We start from the raw sequence: 22,650 nt of genomic DNA, 5'->3' as shown, positions 1-22,650 counted from the left end.
AGGCTCAATCAGGGATTTATTTATGGGACTGGATACGTGCAGGATGCTTCCCTTAATTTTTAGTGGGATTTTTTTAGCTGGAATCCCACAGCAAGGTTTTATATGTGCCCTGTTTTACAATTTGTAGAAGTGTGCGGGAAAGTAAGTAATAAAGGTGGTGGTTTAAAAATTCAGCAAGTGGAGGCTGGCTCAGTGTGCTAAGCGGGGGCAAGTATTTGTCCCAAGGAGATATCAAGAGTATAAAATTGAATTTAATTTGAATAGAAAATCGGTCTGGAGAAGAGAGGGAAACCAGAATAAAGATGGTAGTAAAATTTGAGATTGTGAATGACATTACCTAGTGATAAGGAATATATGAAGAAAAGAAGGGGACCAAGGATTATGGAACTCCCCACAGGAGGACATACTGAAGGGCCAATTAGAGGTAATGGGAGAACCAAGAAAGGACAGAAGTCAAGGGTAGATGAGGTTTCAAGCAAAATACGGCTAAGGTTTGAGTCATCACAAAGGAAGGTAGTTAGGGAGTTGTAGGAGCAGAAAGGAGAACTGCAAGGTATATTGTCCATTTCCTCATGGAAGAAATCATAGAAAACCACTGTGAAGGGCCAGTGGCCAGAGGAGGGAGTTAAAGGTGGTAAAAACCTGGCTAGGACTGATGATCTGGGTTGAGAGAAGTAGCAGGGGAAGCAAGTGTTGGTGGCGACAGAGGGCTATGGTTTTGGCAGGGCAGCCCATGCCATGGGAGAAAGGACACAAGAGTTAACAGTGGAAAGGATGCTTATCCCCTTATTGAGGGAGTCTGACTGGTGAATCAGACCAAATTGAACCAATCCCACGCCTCTTTAATCACAGCTCTAGTAATTTGAACTCTGCAGCACTTAGGGTGCCTGTACACACCACTGGGTTTAATCCTCATTAAATTAAATAGGTTTATAAAATTTAAACTTGTTTATTTCAGAGCATTGAATAAGTGTTTCCATATACTAGGTTTTTTAATTAATTAAGCTTTAGAACATCATATCAGTGTTTGCACGTACTAGGTTTTTGAACGAATTAAGTCCAGTCTCCAGACAGTGCCACAGGACAGCAGGGCGGTCCAGTGCTGCTTCCCTCCCCCACCTCCTGGCCCAGGGTCCCCTGCCCTGTGCCCTGCTACAGAGCTGTGGAAGCAGAGAGTTGGCACACGATACAAGAAAAAAAAAGTGGCAGCAATTCAAAAGTACAACCAATTCCAAGGGGTGAACTACAAAAAAGTGAAAGCACCAAATGGTAGACAAAGAAGCTCATCACATATCTTTTAGTGCCTTTGTATTTTCATGCAACAAACCTATGGACATGATGCTTTAATTCATGGTGAGCCAAACTAAACTACGTCTGAGGAGTTTTACGTTAATGCACCAGAAAGGCTCTTAAAGCATCCGGAAAACCTGCTTGTGTAAACAGTCACACTGGTGTAGTGCAAGAAAGGGCAAAAAACCTGGCATGTACAAATGCCTGTAGAGGACACAAGTCGCTTTCATAAACTTTCAGGATCCTCTCAATCCAGATTTCAATCCACAGTAGGGTAGAATTATATCTATTCTACTGTGCTGAGGATGCAGCTTGATGGGGACTGGGGTAAAATAAAGGATTGTCCAGGCCATAGTACATACCACACCATAGTGTGATATGTGCAAATCACGGATGTTAAACATATGGCCTGTGGGCTGGATCTGGCTCCTAGAGCACCCCCATCCAGCTCCAAGAGCCCCACCATCCAGGCTCCAGTGCTGCCGTTGGGGCTGATGAGACCCACATGGGACATGGCATGCACCCAGATCTGACCCACAGGACCCCTTCCCCTCCCCCTTTCCCCTCCAACAGCATCCCTGATCTGGAGGCTGCTCCAGCTGAACTGGGACCTGTGCTGCATGTGGCATAGATCACAGAGCTGCTGGAATGGGCCCTTTGTGACGCAGTCCAGCTGGAATGACCACTAGAGGTGTGTGAAGTAGGCCCTATTTGATTCAGTTTTGGATTCGGCCTGAGCCAGGGACAATGATTTGATTTGTTGATTCGGAACACTGTCCCTGATTCAATTTGCCTGAATCCAAACCTGAAGATTAGATGCTGATTCAGAGAATCCGCAATTCAGACACAGACACAACTTTATAAGTTTTTTGTACATACCTTGAGGTACCAGCGTGGGTTGTGAATGCTGCAATGCTGGGGTGGATGGAGTGTCCCACAGGAGTGCAGGGGGTGGGGGAGGCTCCATGTGCTCAGCAGCGAACTTGGAACTGGACCGGAAATACTTCCGGTCCACTTCCGCTCCCCAGCAGACCCGGAACTGGACCAGACGTGCTTCTGGTCCACTACTGGATCTGTTGCTGAGCATGCAGGGGAGCCCCCTGCACTCCTGTGGGATGCTCCATGAGCCCCAACATTAAAGCATTCACAAGCCGCCTGCTACCTAGAGGTATATAGAAAAAACATTTAAAGCTGTGTCTATGTCCGAAACTCTGAAGCTTTCTGAATCGATTTGGAGGGTTCCAATTCGATTCAGAGAAATTAAAGGATCCTCTGATTCAATTTGGATTTGGAGATTCAGCCACCAAATTGGGCCAAATCTCCTCCAGATCGAATCAGGGACTGAAGCTTCGCACAGCCCTAGTGACCATCATGTACAGCACAGCTGCTACTCTGGGATCTGTGCTGCATGCAGTACAGGTCCAGACTGGCTGGAGCAACCACTATACCACAATTCAGGTATACTGTGGCAAGGAAGGAGGAAGAGGTTCATGGGCCCAATCCAGCATGCAGATCAGCTCCATGCCACTCATCCAGCCTGCAGGGCTGAAGAAGTTTGAAACCCCTGATATAAATAATGTATAATGAACAGGGTGCTGTGACATACTCTCTCACTATTGAAGTAGTAATAATAAAATGGACAAAGGCTCAGTTCCATCCCACAAGTTAATATACTCAGTTGTTCTGAACAGTTCTAGAGGTATGAATATATTGTGTTAAGTTTTAATAATAAGTCTTTGCAAAAATATATTCTACTCTTAAAATGATTTTCCCCTTCAGGTCAAGATTTTTAACATCTTAAGACTTGTGGCACCTTTACTCAAGCTGTCAGCTTCTCAGCATCAGCCTAAGTCAGGATGTTCTGCAGTATGCAAAGCCTTTGAAGTTAACACAGTCTGATCCAAAGCTATTCTGAATAGACAATCCAGTGCTTCAAATAAATAGATAAATAAATAAATACATACTGCTTTTATCCTACTCACAGGCAAATTTAAGTCTAAACTTAGCTGTGAGTAGAATAAAAGCTCTTTGGATCATAGAAAAGTAGGGCTAGAAGAGACTTTCAGAGGTCATCTAGTCCAATCCCCTGCCAGAGGCAGCATCATTCCTACCCACACCATCTCATATCCATCCATTGTCTAATTTAGTAGTAAAACTACCCAGCCAACCCTGACACAGCCACAAGGCATAACATCCTAATCTGCCACACGTAAAGCAGTGGAACAACAGTGATCAATGGGCTGATGCCACAAGAGATACACTTGAGAAATCCAAGGAAGAGGGCCACATCTCTCAGTCTGCTCCAATCTGACCATGGGTAAAAATTCTGTTTTGATCCTTAATATAACAACTGGTCTAACCCTGCCTCTGGGCCTGCTCTAACTTCTCCAAGCACTATTTAAAATTCAGAGCCCAAGACTGCACACAATGCTCTAGATGAGACCTAACCAGTGCTGACTAAAGAGGCACTATCACCTCCTGTATCTTGTACCTAATGCTTCTATTAATGCTTGCACCTAATGCTTCAAAACTGCATTTGCCTTTTGTGCAGCTGTCATACTGCCGATTCACATTGAGTCTGTGATCCATCGAGACTTCTAGATCCTTCTCCACAGTGCTGTCATCAAGACAGGTGTCACCCATTTTGTATTTGTGCTTTTGATTATTCTTTCTGAGGTGTAGCACCTTGCATCTATCAGCATTGAACTTCACTCTGTTGGCTCCTGCCCAACTTTCCAACCTGTCAAGGTCTTTCTGAATTGTGTTCCTGTTCTTTAGTGCATTGGCAGTCTGTCCCAGTTTCATGTCATCTTTAAAACTGCTCAAGAAGCTTTCTATGCCAGCATCTAAATCATGAATAGATTCATTGAACAGCACTGGGCCCAGGACAGATCCCTGTAGAATTTCATTCTAAACTTCCTGCCATTCTGGTTTGGATCCATTTATACTTACTTTTTGCTTACAGATATTGAGCCAGTTGTCTATCCAACTCATAGTATTTTAATTTAGTTCACCTTTCTCTAATTTGTTTATGAGATCATGTGGGTCTTTGTCAAAAGTCTTGCTGAAGTCCAGATGTGCTATATCCACTGTATTCCCTTCATCCACCCAAGTAGTTACTTTGTTGAAGGAGATCAAGTTTGTTTGGTGCAGTTTGTTTTATGTAAATCCATGAGGGCTGCTTGTGATCAGCCTTTCGTCATCTACATACTTGCAAACAGACTTCCTTATAATATGCTCCAGTAACCTCCTGGGTATTGAGGTGAAGCTGACCAGTATATAGTTTCCTGGGTCCGCCTTTTTACCTTCTTTAAAGAGGGACACCACACTGGCCACTGGCCAGTCCTCTGGTACCTCATTTGTCTACCCAATTTCATACACATTATTGTCGAGGACTCTGAGATTTCCTCTGCCAGTTCCTTCAGTATCCTAGGATGAAGTTCATCAGGCCCTGTTGACCTGAATTCATTTAGACCCACCAAAAGCTCTCTGAATGCTTATTTTGTTATTTCATACCTCAGTTTGTCCTCTTCCTTTACCAAATAATTCGTATTAGGTGTCTGGTTGCAGCTTAATTTTTTTGTGAAGACTGAGGCGGAGCAGCAGCACTGCCTTCTTTGCATGTTCTGTTAAGAGTTCACGCTGGCTGTTTATTTAACAATGGACCCACAGTTTCCTTGGTCTTTCTTTTCTGGCCAACATACTTTTAGAAACTCTTCTTGATGACTTACCAGGTGCAGCTCATTTTTTACTTTTGCCTTCCTGATTTTTTCTCCGTAAGTTCTTGCTGTTTCCTGGTATACTTCCTTAGTGACCTGTCCATTTTTCCATTGTCTGTATGGCTTCCTTCTGCATTCGAGGCATCCCAAACATTCCTGGTATAGCCACATTGGTCTCTTACTATTCTTCTTGTGCTTCTATTGTGTCAGAACAGTTTCTTGTTGGGATTCCAATACCATGCCTTTTAGAAGTTTCTAGCCTTCCTGGACACCTTTATCCTTCAGTCTGTCTTTCCATGGCACCAAGCCTACTGTCTCCTTAAATTGGTTGAAATCCACCTTTTTAAAATAAAATGACTTAGTTCTGCTGATTTTATGCTCTCCCCATCTCAGGATCATTAATTCTTCTCTCCTTTGGGTCAGGCATTTGAAAAAAGCTTCAAACTGCAGCTACATTAACTTCAAAGATCTCACATATGCAATAGTTGGGCAGAGGCTGCTGTTGTAACAGCTTTGATGAGATCATACGGGTCAAATAACGTGTATATGCAAAATTTGCCTTTTTTTCCTGCATAGCCTGGGTAAAGGCCAGCTGCCACTGCAATACCTGCACGGAGGAGAATGCAAAAATAGCTTCCTTCTATATGCCACAGTGGGTGGTAAAGAAATAGCTCCACTCCCTCTGCTTCCATCCACAGCACCATGTGGGTGACCTGAAGGCAGGAGACTGCATGCCCACAGGCACAAGGGAATTTTTACACAGGACTATACTCTGCAGGCACAATCTAGCCCCAAAGGCTACACGATGTGTGGCTCCCATTAAACCTCAAAGCCCTTTACAAGAATGCCTATTTTCACTGCCATTGCCCAAGGATGACTTAGTGTTAATGAGCATATTTGCTTCACCTTAAAATAAAGTAAAAATTTTAGAGGTGTTCACATTTTCTAATAATGACTATTAATATCCTACATTTGCTAAAATATGCCATTTTAGCAAATATTTTAATAGTTTTAAACAACCCTGCCTTCTACTTAAAAATAAATAAATAAATAAATAAAAACCAAAATCATTCCTTAATACTTATTCATATTTGTTTTGATAAAATACCCACATGTGATGTGTATGAGCAAATACAAGATGCTTATCGTCCCTTATTAGACATAGTCATCTTGCATCTACTTTCTTTTTTATCTAGACATGCCTGAGTTTCTTGACAAGTGGCAGTACTTTTGAGTCCTTGATACAGTAATAGCTGTTAACGTGCCTGTCCTGATACATGCACATAGGCACTGCTCATACTAGCTTCTAGCTCAAGTAAACTGCCTCTGGTTGCGTGAACTGTTCAGGAGGCTGCAGTGAAACCAGGCAAGTTGAGGCCAACTTGCCTGAATTGGCAGATGTGAGAATAAACCACAGATACATCCTATCAGTCAAATTCTAGATCAGCGGATTAGTCTTGTAAATAGACTACCACTTCCCATCCTCCAGCAGAGTATTCCCATAGTGGCTGCAGAGCTATTTTAGAATCCTGAAACAATGATCCTGCTTGGTATCCCCTCTCTTGAAAGCCTGAAGTACTGGCTCTGCTTTATGGGTGTTACAACCCAAAGTTGTGATTTTTTGTTTGTGTGTGCACTTCGGCACCGCTAAATTATTTCCCACCAATTTGTCGCTTTCTTTGCACGGTAGAGTTCTCTGCTGCACGAGGGAACTCTGGTGCAACGGGGGATTTCCCACCAGATTACAGCTTCTTTGCAGGGTATATCTCTTTTGCATCGTAGTGATACACGTTGTAAAGAAGTTCCCGCCATTTGTATTAGGATTTATGCCACATTATTGGCCCATTCCTAATGTAGGCACACGTGGTGGCTAGCGATTGGCTTGCTAGCCGTATAAAAGGCTTGGGTAGTTTCCGCCCAAGTTGGAGGAGGGAGGACGAGAGAGATTGTGTGAAGATCTCCAAGCGCTGTGGACCCTCATGGACCCGACGCGCCTCCCCTAAGCAGGCAATAGAGGCAATGGAACCGAGCCTACGGAGCTTTAGCTTCTCGCCTCTCCCCGTCACCGAGTGCAATCCTAGACGTATCCCTTTCCTGTAACTTCGGACCCGCGGAGCCTAAGTAACTCCGGGGAAACTTTTCGAACCCAACCAAACCGGACCCGCGGAGCCTAGCAAACTCCGTGGGAGCAATCAATTTGTCGTGTTCCTCTAATGAGGATCCAAGTGGGAGCTGTGCCTGGAAACCTGTCCAGCCTACACCAATACCATCTTTGGGTGTAAGTAAACAATCTTTTCAATCAAACATTACGCCTCCGTAACTAATTCTAACTCGTGTGCGCTAAACCACCCCGCGGTTCTCTCCAGCCCCGTGTGCCCGGGCTGCTGGCCACAGCCCGTGTGCAACGAAGACGGGTCCGGTTTGCCCCGGTTCGCCCCCGGCTCACACATGGCGGCGAGAATAGGATCGGAATCACCGCCGTACATGGCGACGAAGGTGGGATCGGGGCCTGGCCCGCACATGGCGACGAGGATGGGATCGGGAGAGAATGCGCACGTAACAACTCAGACGGAATTAAGAGAGAACACACTAGAGTTAGAATTGGTTAGGAACTGCCCTTGGCGCGATAACCAACGCCAAGTGAAAAGTTTTGAAGAATTAGAGATACATATCGCTTACCACCAGGCGGGTGGAACGGGTGAAAGATTTGTGAGCGGCCGTTTGTCGCTAAAGGGAGAAGAGGGAATCTCCAAAGACGGAACCCCGAGAGAAAGGGAAGTGTACTTGCTCCCTGCGGCGTTCGGGTGTATAATGAGAGATGAGCAGGTCCTGTTTAGGCCCCTCGATACTGTGTCCCTCGCTGAACCCAACCCGGCGGGCGAAACGAAGCCGACTTTCACCCGGGAGTGTGCCCGATGCCTACGATATGCTCGGGAGAGTGAAGAACCGGAGCCCATCGGCCCATTTCCCCCGGGAATGATAATGTCTAGATTACGGGGTTGCGAGCTTCCATCTGAGCTCCGCGAAGATCTGGAGACGGAGGAGCGCCCCGCGGATGAAAGAGTGGCCTTGCGGTACGACAAGGGGGGAGAAGGTAGTGCAATTATTCGTACTTTAATGAATCTAATGCAAAAGAATTTAAGTTTGAAAACCCAGCTGCAGATGGCGATCCGATCGGTCAAAGAAGTGGCTGAGAAAAAGGAGCCTGAAACGCCAGTTCAAGATGGCGCCGAGCAAGAGGGAGACCGCGTGGAGGAACTGGAAAAGAAGGGTGGAGCTTCTAACGAACCTGCGAGAGTTCGGTCAGCGACTCCGCCCATCGACGCAGTGTCGTTGCCGGCAACCCCGCCTAGCGACACAGCGGCGTCTCGGCCGACCACGCCTTCCTGCCGATGAAGGAGAGAGTCAAGTGGAGGAGTGCATCCGCCCCTTCTGCCTGAAGCAATAACAGCAGCAGTAACCCCCGCGGCAGCAGTTCCGCCTATGACAACATCAACTCCCGAAGGAGCAGCTTGTTCTATAACAACAACTAGTCGAGTTGCTACTACTTATTATGCTCGCACCAAAACTGAGTTGCAGGATTTATGCAGAGCATCAAAAATTCAACCTGAAGAGACTCTAGCTGTATGGTTAGGACGTTTAGTCATTGAACTTGGATCCGACCTGCTGAACCAAGAAGAAGCAAGCTTCTTAGTTAGACAAGCTTCGTGGAGTAGAGGACATGTCACCGACATCGACATGATAACATGTAATACTCACTGGCCTATTCCACTGCCAGCGCTTGTTGCAGGACTGATTAGTCAAAAAGCCCACGTGTGGCATGCAGGACGGCCAGAATATGTCGGCGCAGATCACCTTATGCTGGCAATCATCGGCGTCTCGTATTGTGCTTGGAACCCGAGAGCATGTGCGCTAGGATTAACATCACTCCAGCGGATAAGACCATGGCCTCACCGTCACTTGCGAGATCCTGGAACCATTCCGCTAACCTCTCACATCCTAGACAGTTGTCTCGAGATCTACGGACAAAAGAACATCGTCGTTCTTCGAATTCTGCTCACTCCAATGGTAAACCAACCCGTGAGTAATCTTCTCTGTCAATTGCCGAGATTATGTATCCTGATGGAGCCAAGATTGTCTTTTGATCGGGACTGTCAACACTCGACCAAGCCTCAGGGTACCAGACGACGTGGATCCGATCTCCCAACACTGCCACCGAGAACCCTAGAGGAGCGATACATGTTTGGATTTCTCCTACAGCGTTCCGGACTTAACAAGCAGCAGCTTCGGATTTTAGGGGACGTAGGCCAATGGCAGTTAGCTTATGAGTTAGGTTTCCATTATTTGGAAGAACCAGATGATGAATCTTCGACGATTTCGTCTAATTAAGCCATAGGAATCGTTTAAAAATTGTTTAAGTTTGTTAAAATAGGTCATTAATCTGTTTTGAGAGTTTTTTGTTTACAGATCCAAGATTCAGAGCGCGTGGCGAGGAAGAGCCCTAAGAGGGATGACACCACCGGAGGAAGTGAGGGCCTGATGCACGACCTCATCGCGACGCCCACTGAAGCCCTGATCGTGCAATTTTGTTATGAATCAGATTATGTGTTTATGTTGGTTATTATTTCTTGATTGTTATGTAACTTGATCCCAGGACAGCAAATTTATGTTTGTATATTTGTTTGTTGGCTTGTTGACTCGTTTGATGATCACGACAAAACTCTAGATTGCTTGGAAGAGTATGGCATAATTTAGCTATGCTCTCAGCAAGGGGGGATGTCACAACCCAAAGTTGTGATTTTTTGTTTGTGTGTGCGCTTCGGCACCGCTAAATTATTTCCCGCCAATTTGTCACTTTCTTTGCACGGTAGAGTTCTCTGCTGCAAGAGAGAACTCTGGTGCAACGGGGGATTTCCCGCCAGATTACAGCTTCTTTGCAGGGTGCATCTCTTTTGCATCGTAGTGATACATGTTGTAAAGAAGTTCCCGCCATTTGTATTAGGATTTACGCCACATTATTGGCCCATTCCTAATGTAGGCACACGTGGCGGCTAGCGATTGGTTTGCTAGCCGTATAAAAGGCTTGGGTAGTTTCCGCCCAAGTCGGAGGAGGGAGGACGAGAGAGATTCTGTGTGAAGATCTCCAAGCGCTGTGGACCCTCACGGACCCGACGCGCCTCCCCTAAGCAGGCAATAGAGGCAATGGAACCGAGCCTACGGAGCTTTAGCTTCTAGCCTCTCCCCGTCGCCGAGTGCAATCCTAGACGTATCCCTTTCCTGTAACTTCGGACCCGCGGAGCCTAAGTAACTCCGGGGAAACTTTTCGAACCCAACCGAACCGGACCCGTGGAGCCTAGCAAACTCCATGGGAGCAATCGATTTGTCGTGTTCCTCTAATGAGGATCCAAGCGGGAGCTGTGCCTGGAAACCTGTCCAGCCTACACCGATACCATCTTTGGGTGTAAGTAAACAATCTTTTCAATCAACCATTACGCCTCCGTAACTAATTCTAACTCGCGTGCGCTAAACCGCCCCGCGGTTCTCTCCAGCCCCGTGTGCCCGGGCTGCTGGCCACAGCCCGTGTGCAATGAAGACGGGTCCGGTTTGCCCCGGTTCGCCCCCGGCTCGCTCATGGCGGCGAGAATAGGATCGGAATCACCGCCATACATGGCGATGAAGGTGGGATCGGGGCCCGGCCCGCACAATGGGCTGTGTTTTTTTGCAGTACATGTGTGTGTGCATACTTGGCAAATAGAGAAAAGATGAGAAGCGGTCAGTAGAGGAGGTTTATTGCATTACATTTATCCTTCTTCCTGTCTTCTTTAAAAAATATGGATTTATAAAAGTATGGTTTGAAATGCTCTGCTATTCAGATGTATTTGGTTTGGTCAGACAGTCCTCTGACTAATCTTGTGTGGTTTCTGGACCAGCTGCCATATAGACAAACAGGCTTGACAGGGCATGGCATGTTACAAATATCTCACAGGCTCTGTTGCCCAATGAAGATTTTTTTTTCTTTTCTTCTTGCTTTCTTGATGCTCTAAATCAAAAATGAAACTCCATCGGACTGAAAGTACGTGGCTACATTTTCAAAAGATCATTTAAACCCAGGGAATTATATTATTTTTTATTTCAAGCTTTAAAATATGCTTCTCTAAGGATAACAGGGGTAATTCCAGGCAACATGCTACAACTGAGCATGAGAAATGCCCAACCAATGTAATAAAAACATTTATTTTAATTCAATTTGATTTTCTATGTTGTAGCAGTCTGTTTACAAATGACCTATGGTCATTATTCACTGGGATAAGCACTATTTGGATAAACAGCCTGACTCATCTCCCTCATTTTGGACAAGGGGCAAATTGGGGTAGAGGGTACATACGAAGGTCAGACATAACTGTATATCCTTCACTTGGAGGAAACACTGACCTGTACACCACACTAATAGCGGTTGAAAGCCCTGATGGTCACCATTTCAGCTTCAGAAGTGGGAGAAGCATGCAAGGAAAAACAGGCAGAATCTCATTAAGGGGTATAAGTCCACCTAAGCTCCCCAACCATCAAGAATTGGCAAGGGCAGGGGGAGAAGGAATGCTCCCCAAAACTAAATGTATACCGATATGTATGTTACCTCCATGTTATACTTGATGGTGGGCTAAATCTAATAGTCATGATTTGAGTCAAATCACTAACTGCAGATATTAAGGTATGTAAATTTTAAATTTATCAAATGATGGGAAAAAAAGAAACTGAATGCAGTTGTGAAAGAAATATCTGACTATCACTAACATGTATTCAATGGAAAGCATGATCCTGCTGTTGCTGCTCTCCATGAGCTGAGCCCTTATTTACAGTGTATTGTTTATTTCCTTGGCATCCCAGTTTGGCATTAGCCCAAAGGCTAATTAGGCTTCTCAATTTTCATATCTGTGAGCAGTGAGGATTCAAGAAGAAAAAATATCAATAATTTATTTGCAAACAGCAAAAACATTTGCTCTGGAATCAAATGCCTGAAGACAATTAGAAGCAAACTTAATAAATGTCTGAGCCAACTCATAACATGAAGTCAGGCAACAAGCTAAAATGTTTCCCTTTTTCCCTGCTATTTTATAGGTTAGAGACAGGCATTTGCATTAATTCAACCCATGATAAATAAAAAAGTAATGTGTAAAATTTGGGCCCAGATTATAGGCACCGACTTTTATCTTTGCTGCACACAGGGAGGGGGACATGACATCATCCCCAAGATGATGGACATGTGGGAATTTTTATGCATTTCAGATGGACATGTGGAAAGTTTATGCATTTCAGGCGACAGCTCTCCTTCCGAGGGCAGACAGGGCCCTTGGTGCCCCCATATACTTGGCACCTCTGGCCCAGATCCTTGTTTGAATTTCAGAAGACCAAACTACAATGGTGTTTGGATCCAGGTATTTGGTTCAGGTCTTTCCCCTTGCAATAGATCCAAGTATTCAGGAGATGCTAGAGTGACTGGGTGAGGAAGAAGAGTGAAGTTGAGAAACAGGAGGCAATCAGCAGTAACACAAGACTGAAAATGGTTTAAAAACCTGGGGTGGGGGAAGGAAGAGCACAGGACAGGATTGTGTCACACTGGAGAAATAGGAAAAAGCTTGTGCTCCAGTCAAGAATGTAAACAGGATTTGTAGCAAACAGGCCTGACATATGGCTATTGAAGCCATGGTCCAGATTCTACAGCATTGATGGTGTTTGATGCTTAGTGCCTGGATTCATACCTAGCATTAGGGTCATATTGTGCCCTCAGTTCATTCATGTGCACAGAGTACTACTAGGGCCAATGGAGACAGAGCATTTAACACTGAGTATAATGCAGCTCCTATAGTGATTTTGGATATGGCTGCACTGCTACCTCCTGTTTATTTAGAAAGTCTTGCATGAGCTGCTGCCCAAATCTTCTTACCCACCTACTCTTGGTCTTGATCAACAAGAGGCCTACACAGATAGACAAATGTTTCTATCCTCTTATGATTAATTCCTGTTCTCCCTCCCTGTCCCTATTCTGCCTTTATTATCAGCAGTGCTTAAACTTAAATTCTCTGTGCCTTTCCCAATTTCTATAAAATGCCTACTACTATGTAGGCACTGCAGACTCAGGTCTGCCTTTTTATACACACTCCCTACATGTTTTTGCAGCTTAAACACTTGATCAGCCCTGTTGGGTAAGTACAGATGTCAAAAAGCCCAAGGCTTTGATTCGATTCAGTCTTCACAGGTTAGTCTAATCTGCATAGATTGAACCGATACACAAGAGAACAGACATTAACTTTTGATTCCCGAAATGCAGCCACATACCTACAGCGGCCCAAGCCAGGAGCCAGGGGGCACTGTAGTATTCCTCTCTGCTGGGCTGGAGCAGATGGCTTGGGCCAAGATTAGCCTGCCTACCCTGTGAGGGGGTGTGGTTTGTGGGGGAGGTAGGATGCTGGGAGACTGTGGGTTAACTTGAATCTGAAGGGGATCTGGAACAGAAGTTCAGTAAAACAATTTAACCCAAATCAATTCAACTGATACTACATCCATCTAGGTTTATCTTAAACTGGTTTAATTTTGAAAGTGGTTTAAGTGCACTGAACTTCTGTTGTGTTACAGATTTTAAATGATTTCTGATCACTTATACCGGTTTATGTATAATGTCTATCCCTAGTGGTTAAGTTCAATGAGATGGGTTTACTCTGCTTCTGCAAGTTTGGAGAGAGCTGCCAAGAAGGATAGCACATCCAACTGCTTCTACTTTGTGTGCATCAAACCCAAAATTGAGGACATCTCTGCCACTGCTCCTCAGATTTCTGGCATGCAGGAGAGGTGGAGGAGCGCCCCCAGGCAGCTTCACCACCTCATTTCCAGGTTTGGTAGATGCAGAGCAGGAGTGGGTGGGCAAGACATGCTTCTCAGCAGGGCTGTCAGGAGTGTTGTGGAAGTGACATAGGCATGCCCTGAAGTTACTTGTGTGAGGAAGTGCGGCAAAATAGGGGTCTATTTAAACAGATACAGAGTAATATAGAGAAGAGCTGCAATAAACCGTTAGTAGAGGATTTAGGGGATTTGGGTGTGGGCACTGAGTTTGAGAGTTCAGAACTGCTAGTCTTAAAATAATTAAGATCAAGAGGCTTCTATTCCTAAATCTGAGCTCATTTCCTGTTATTAAATTTTCTGAATGCTTTTCTTGATAAATGGTCTTTATGCTAGGTTTTAAGGATGGATAAACCACTGAGGAGTTAGGCTACAATGAGGAGTTTGGCACTCCATTATCGTACATGAAAAGATCAGATTTTTTGCCTCCTGCACCTTTTAACCATTGGAAGATCTAGACTCTAGTATTTTTTCTTTTACAGTTCTGGTAAAATCACTGTCTCAACTTCTATTTTTCTCCTATGGTCCCTCGGTATTTTTCACTCTACTCCACTTTCCATCTGTTTTTACATTGGGTATTCTCTTTGCAACATCTCTCCTCCAGTCTCATTTAAGCAGAATGCACAGTCAATAAAGTTTGTGTCAGCATTTCAAATCTATAATGTTCAAATGGACTTAAAATTAAGCAAAATAAACTCTTCAACCCTGGTAAAATACAATCATTATATAAAAAACTTTTTGCCACTTATGTCTTACCAGGACTTCAGAATTCCTGACAATCCTTCTTGCTTTTCTTAGAGCAGCATTTAGCCCCAGCTAGAAGAAAAAGAAGAAAGGAAAACATCAAGTCATTTTTTCCCCCTCAAATATTTGCTACCTTTCTTTCATTAGTCATTTCACAAAATAAAGAATGGTCTACAAGTCCATCATCAACTATCTCTTATTGGACTAACAATCAATTATCTAATCACCATCCACAACACTTTAGTTTCAAGAGTTCATTTATTTTGGATGAGGGCATCATTTATTTCCCTAGAAAAAAGCCTGGATAGGATTTGAGATTCTTATCTTATTCATTAGTTACATTTGACAAAACCCTGCAGTGAGTCATACAGAAATGCAATCTATTTTTCTGGTACAAGATGATCAGAAAAGGGGCACACATATCAAAGTAGTCCATCTTGTTGTGACAAGATGAAGGAGAACATCTTGGCCTTATTGAAATGGTTAAATTCAGACTTGCCATCCAGTTTTGCATGGTCTTGGAACACAGAGGACCCACAGGAAGATATATTTTGGAAAGCAGAGCATCATACCCAATGGTCACAGGACTTGAGAAGACTGAGTTGTTATACTTTCTTGTATTATAAATACCAACCCTTAAGGGCAAGAGCTTACAGATTGCAACTAAATTATTTTTTTCCCCAGCTGAGTCGCTTACACTTGTGCTGATGAGTCATTCTGTAGGTGTTATAAAAGAGTGTATATTTTTACACAGGGAGGCAGAGCAGCAAAAGGGGACAATCTAACCAATAAAAGAGGGTATGTCAAGAGGAAAAACCCAAGTTTCACAGGTAGGTTAAATGCAGGTACCTCTGATATCCCCAAAACTTCCCAGCAGCACACACAAAGACCTACATAACAGCTGAATGCCCCTGACAGATGTTACACTTAAAACTTGATTAACTGGTTGATTTTCCAACAATGCTTCATCCTTTGACAACATTGAAGAAAAGATCAACCCCCAACACCAAAACACCCCATCAGGTTGGACACCTCACAGTGGACAAAATTCTAAGTTTGAACACAATATTGACTGCTTCAGGGAAAGAGTGAACAATTAAATAATCAACAACACACACCACCATAACAACCTCTCCCTCTCAGAGAGAAGGGCCATAGAATCTCTAAGATCTAACCACTAAATAGTAATAAAACCAGCAGATAAAGGAGGAGCTATAAGTTATCCTTAACCATGAAGACTATATAAAAGAAGCCATCTCTCTTCTACACCACCTACTACAAAAAACTAGAGGAAGATCCTACTCCCCTTTTCACCTTAAAACTCAGAACTACCATCAAATCATTTCCATCTGAACTACAAAAAAAACCCTACAGAACTTGATCCACCCACTGTCTAACCCAGGAAATTTTTACATGTTCCCTGAAATTCACAAACAAGGGAACCCTGGCAGATCTATCATATCCAAGCATGGAACCCTAACTGAGGAAATATCAGGTTTTATCAAATCAATCCTAAAGCCTTTTGTCACCCAAAGAGCGAGTTTTGTCCAAGACACAACAGGCTTTCTACAAAAACTTAAAAACATAGACTGCTTTCTCAGCAACACCCTCCTAGTCACATTACCAGCTTATACCAACATCCTACAACAGGATGGCATCCAAGCCTACTTTACATATCTACGAGAGCAAGATAACAACTCAGAGTACAGACTTAAAGATATTACCGAATTTATACATTTCATCCTCACACACAACAACTTCAGTTTCGATAACCAACACTTCCTCCAGACCATGGGCACAGCTATGGGCACCAAAATGGCCCCATAATATGTCAACCTTTTTATAAGCCACCTGGAAGAAGAATTCCTCAAGGACTGCACCATCAAACCCTTGCTATACTTAAGATATATTGATGACATCTTCATCGTTTGGAATGAAAACCTGCAATCTCTGATTGATTTCCATCAGAAATTCAATAATCATCACCCCTCCATCAGACTACTCCAGCACCAACATTTCCTTTTAAGAGACAAGTGATCACTATTCAGAATGGTAACATACAAACCACTACATACAAGAAACCCATGGACCAACATATATTTTTGCACAGAACCAGCAATCACACTAAACACACCAAGAAAGTTGTAATATACAGCCAAGCCCTTCAATACCACCACATTTTCACTGAGGAGAACACCTGTGATTGTCACCTCACAAGTTTCAAAAGGGCTTTCACTCAACAAGGACACTCCACCAGAGAGATACATTGCACTTTTGAAAGAGCCACCTGGATACCACGTGAAGAATTGCTACAATACAGAAAGAAAATCCCCATGAATCGCACACCACTAGTTATGACATATCATCCCTCCCTGGAACCTATATGGAAAATCCTCAAACAATTGCAATCCATAATACAAGACCACCCAATTCTTAAAAAGTTCTTCCCAGAAGAACCTCTCCATCCTAGCCTTTAAACAAGCACTTAACCTCACCAACCTCATCACCACAAGCAAACTTCCTATGGCCCAAAACACACTTAATATATCTGGATCATGCCATGCATGACAAGAAATGTAAAACCTGCCAACACATCCCTACCACCCCCACAATAACTATGCCCCACAACAGAACCATCAGCATTCCTGGATCTTACACCTGCACCTCCAGAAATGTAATATAGCTCATCCAGTACACTAAATGCCTTGATGGAAAATATGCAGGAGAAACCAAACAACTGCATACCAGAATGAACGCCCACCAAAAATCTATCAAAGGTGAGAATACCCAATTACATGTGGGGGCACATTTCTTATAAGACAATCACTCTCTCTCCAATCTCTCAGTTCTAATCCTCAAAGGGAAATTAAAAAACACCTTTCGCAGATGAGCCTACGAACTTTACTCCATCAACCTACTGGATACAAAAAAATCAAGGACTAAATATAGACATGGGATTTATGGTAAATTATAACCTGCCCAACATCTGATACTCCAGATAACCTCTCTACTATTTACCAGCTACATCTTATCATCAGATCTACATTCCCCTCCCCCCTACCTGTTTCTCACCCACTGACTGCCTCAATTTGCATTTTCACTGACTGGCATTCTTGCATACTGGCCTCCTTCTATTCTATTCCATTCCATTCTATTCTGTCCCATCAAGGAGGAGCACAGAACAACTGCAAATGCTTCCTCAGCCAAAAGAAGGGTTTTTGCATCAGAAAACTTGCAAAGAAGAATTTTTCCAACTATTTCAGTTGGTCTAATAGAAGATAGCAGATTTGCCCAAAGAACCTTGTCTTGCCTATTGGCTATGCTGTGCACATTCAGAAAGGGGGGGAACCATCTTATGCCTCAAGCACCACAACTTTGAATGACAGCTGTAATGCCAGAGATCTGCTCCTCTGAAAGTTAGAGGAAAGCTGTGGGGTGCCCTGTGCAGAAGTACTATGGTCAAATCAACACAAACCACTGGTTATCACAGCTGGAACCTGCCAAATGTTGAGAAATGCTATTAGGGCACAGCAGGCAGTCTGGATAGAAAAGGAAACAGCAAGGAGTCTGATTTTTATGTTTAGGCTTTTGTCAGTGTTTCTACTAGTTTAACGCTTGCTGTTTTTTGAGTGTCAGAGATCCGCCTACCGGCATGAACAGCCACAGCATGAAGCAACCTTAGCTTGACCATTATTACATTGTACACAAACACTTCACCTGGGACAGCACCTATTTGAGGGCTTAATCCTGGGAATCAGCAGACACTTTGGTCAACATTGTAACCAAGAATTGTTGACCGCTGCTAATTCCCACCAACAGGTTCATTTTACTCTTGTTTTGTGCCTCCATGGATGAATTTGGTTAGACATATTGCATATTTTCTTATTTTAGTGATATTGTATGAAAGTGTTGAGATGAAAGTGAGGAGATACTGCTCTGTCCAGTGTTCAGTCTAACAGGGTCAGAGAAAGCACAAGAGAAAATGGGCCATGAACCAACTGAGGAGATGCTTTCCAGCTAGTCTCATAGCACAAATGCACCTGGTTTAAAATGCTGCATCATCAAGTCTGTCTTGTCCCCAGCTCCCACCAATTCCTTGACTGGATGCCAAAAGACAGAGAACTACTATGGACTTTACTTAAGCAGCATGCTGGTGACAAATACACCTTGCGTGAATTAGAAAAGTCTTTTCCCAAATCCTGTAAAGAAGAGCCGCACTAGTTTCTCAGGACAAAGGACTCTTCATTGTCAAGGATACCTCATGTATCCCTACTTGTTGCATCAGCTGGAGCACAATCAAGCTAGAACTTCATCTACTGTAGCTAAGTAATAAGGATGTCTACTCTTCCCTCTCTTGTTCATGATCAAATTTATGCAAAATACTGAAAGGAGAGGAACTGGTTTAATGAATGATACTTTACTCTGCAGAACATCCTGATACTAGTTCACTGACATTCTCATACATAGAAAAAAAACTGCCAGTAAAAAACCAAAAGGAGCTCTAACAATATGAGAAAGACACTTTGTGCATGGGATTTCATTACATCACATGCTGAGGTCTTCAGGAGAAAGTGTTGGCATCCCCCTAGCCTGAGTCTGTAGAGCGCTTGCAGGACTAGGCCCTGAGCTTAAGACAAAGTCTTACTTCCATTACCTATCCAATTTACTTTTTGAATAACGCTCTTTTGTATCAAAGAATATGAATCCATATGCTGTCATGCATGCATTAGGCCAGCTTTGATAATCTTTGTACTGGCCAGAGGAATATTTGCCTTTCTGTTTCAGTCTTTGCCATTAGCATCTAGCACAAGAAGAGCCAAAAATCCACTCTACTAAACTCCCCGCCTAAGAAATTCCTGGTCCTTTTCTGTAACTTACAAGAATTAATAAGCCTAGAAATGCAATAACATTGAACAGGTCTGAAAAGGAAAGAAAAAGAAAAATTATATTATCATATCACAAATACACCAGTGCTCTGCTTCTGATCAAAATGGTAAGTCAGGACAAACTGTTTCTTTCCACTCTGGCCTGCTAGCAATCCCTCCTACAGGCCAGCATAAGAACATAATTGCCAGCTTTAAATCCACTAGACTTGAAGGCTCAATGGTACAGTTCAGTGAAAGTTTATATTTATCTGGATGGAGTTATAGGACTTCAATGGGGAGAAAACACATATTTTGCCAAGTGGCAGATCTAAAGTACTTGGGGAAAAAAAACCCAAGCGATATTGCCATACTGAGTGACTGGCATGCCAGCTTCGATTCTTAAAGCAGCATATATTTGCATGTCAAGTAATTGCCATCAACATTTTTTTCCTGTGGATAAAATTTAGCATGTCATTATAATTGATTTAGACACGGATCAAAGCAAATTAATTAACTGGGAAATTCAAGGGTCAAAAATTAACAGTGAACAATACCAGGATAATGAAGTATGCGAATAACCACCAGCAGAACCTCTCTCATAGGAAAACAGGTTGCTCTTTGTATACATTTTTATATTCAGCATTGTTCTGCCTACAAATGATGCACACCCTCCAGTCCCCCATGTATAAAAGTATAGGTATGTAGTAGGGCTGTGTGAGTCTTTGGATAGCGCTTTGGATCCAGTGCTGCTTCAGACACTTCAGCATCAGAAGAGCCATGCCTGGATCGAAGCATGGGCTCAGGCAAGCTATCTGAAGCGGGTCGGAGTGTCCAAAGCACTTCAGATGCTTTGGACACTTCGGATAGCTTGCCTTACAGTTAGAAGACCGGGGGGGGGGGGGGGGGGGGGGGGGACCGACAGCTGTAGGTGGCCAGTGAGAAGGATTTCTCCCTGGCTGCCTTTCCAATGGCAGCATCTGTGAGGTGGGACTAAAAACAGCATAAAAGCCTCTGTCTGGAGGCATGCTGTGTCTTTTCCCAGCTTGTTCCCTGTCAGCAACTGTGTGACTGCTCAGACTGAGGCATTGTGGCTTGCTAGGTCAGTACTAGTTGACCTTGCCTGCTCCTTTTTCTTGTTACAAAGGAGTGGGTAGGATTTAGCTTAGCTTAGCTTAGCTATTCTATTCAAGTATTATTAGTACTACTATTCAATTTATTTCTTTGAATTTATATTTGCTTTTTTTTTTTGTAGAAACTTTGAAAAAAGAAAAGTGTGTTTTCCCTGCCAGTGTGATCTATCACTGTGCAGGTAGGCACAGATTGCTTGCACACACACACAGACAGACAGATACACAGACAATATAGAGAAAAATCAGATATTCATAGCAGAAGACGACAGACAGACAGCACACAATTTTTACATAACCCTTAACACTGAAGCAAACAAGCAAAGAAGAGGCCAATGCATGCACGCAACAGAGGGAATAAAACACACAATACAAAAGGATTCACACACACACAGAGACCTTTTGCAGCACAGGAAAGATCAATATGAAGCATGCTGGAAAGGCAGGTGCCAGGTCTTCTGGCAGGGGAGGGAGAGGGGATAGGGAGAGAACTAGAGCTGCAAGCCCCACCCTTCCCAAACACAGACCCATTCTCTTCCCAGGCAGCCATGACATCAGTGCTGCCAGTGGAAGCCAGGAGGTGGGACCAGTGTCTGCACCTGATGTCCCTGCACCTGCACCACCTCTGCTCAGTCCAGAAGTAGGCACCAGCAGTGGAATCACTGTCTCCTCCACTCCAATTTCAGCTCTCAGCGTGAGCCTCCCACTGCCAGGGAACCAGGGATGCTGAGTGCACTGGCTCAAGCAATTCTGGGGACTGAGGGGGAATCGGAGTTTGTGCTCTACACCCCTCAAGTTTTCCCTAGACCCAGGTCTCCTCCAGAAAGCAGCACCTCGGAGGAGGCTGAGGTTGTGGAGGCAAGTGGCTCAGCTGAGGTAGCTCCTCCTGCTGTTGAGCCTCAGCCTGCTGAGAAGGAGGGAAAGGCAGGATCCTCACCCTCAACCCAGAAGCAGGGATGTAGTGTAGTGTGGGGTCATTTTGAGGTGGCAGATGATCCCGGGTTTGCCATCTGCCAGCACTGCTGAAGGCACATGAGCCATGGCAAGGACATGAGACTCTTCTCCACCATGGCGATGCTGCTGTATCTCAGGAGGCACCGCCGCCTTGACCTTCTTCCTCGCCAGCTGGCACCAGTGTGAGTGTGCTGAAAGGGAAGTCCCCCACTCGCTCCAAAGCCCCCTTCGCCAAAAAGCAGAGGCAGGCCACCCTGGACTAGTGGGGGAAAGGTGGCCAGACAGGGGGGCGCGTTCCCAGGTGGGCGAGATCACCCAGAGCATTGGGGAGATGCTTGCTCTGGATAGCCAGCCCTTCTCCCTAGTTGAGTGGCCAGGGTTCAGGCGGTTCATAGCACTTCTGGCCCCATTTTACAAAGTGCCCGCATGCACCACCTTTAGCAGGGCGGTGGTACCCTCCCTGTATGGGGCATGCAGGGAGTACTTGAGGCATGAGGGAGGAACTGCACAAGGCAGGGCCACAGGTAGCCTTGCACTTCACCTCTGACATCTGGAGCATCCACGGTGGCTATCATGCCTACCTCTCTCTCACGGGGCACTGGTGTGATCAGTCAGGCCATTGGTGGGCTCTACTGCAAGCCGAGGTGCTGGATGAGTCCCACACGGCAAGGGAGATCATGGGGACCATGAACTGCATGGTGCAGGGGTGGCTCATTGGGCAGGGCGAGCTCACCCGGGGGTTCGTGGTCACTGATAATGGGGCCAATATGGTGAAGGCTGTCCGTGATGCCAACTTTGTTGGCATCTGCTGTGTGGCACACAGGCTGCACTTAATAGTGAGGGATTGCCTTGGAGGTGGACAGGGCTGCCGGTGATGGCACTGCCACCAGTACTGCTACAAGCCAGCTGATTTTGAAATGCAGGAAGGTGACAGGCTACTTCCACTGCAGCATCAAGGGGGGCAAGATGCTGGGGGAGAAACAGGCAGAGCTGAGCATCCTGCAGCACAGAATCATACAGGATGTGGAGACTTGGTGGAACTCCACATATCTGACACTC

At 44.5% G+C, this 22,650-nt stretch overlaps 1 protein-coding gene across 2 annotated transcripts in view; it reads right to left on the bottom strand.

The window, feature by feature from the left end:
* Positions 1-22,650, bottom strand: part of AOAH (acyloxyacyl hydrolase) — a 173,102-nt gene that overhangs the window by 99,627 nt on the left and 50,825 nt on the right. For both annotated transcript variants that reach the window (XM_006275476.3, XM_019483408.2), the window contains exon 6: positions 14,658-14,717. In XM_006275476.3, coding sequence (XP_006275538.2) covers positions 14,658-14,717 — 60 coding nt within the window. The remainder of the gene's footprint in view (positions 1-14,657; positions 14,718-22,650) is intronic.

This window comes from Alligator mississippiensis, chromosome 5 (genome assembly GCF_030867095.1).
Source record: "Alligator mississippiensis isolate rAllMis1 chromosome 5, rAllMis1, whole genome shotgun sequence".
Taxonomy (NCBI): domain Eukaryota; kingdom Metazoa; phylum Chordata; order Crocodylia; family Alligatoridae; genus Alligator; species Alligator mississippiensis.
The sequence above is the reverse complement of the archived record's forward strand: the minus strand, read 5'-3'. Positions and strand labels throughout refer to the sequence as shown.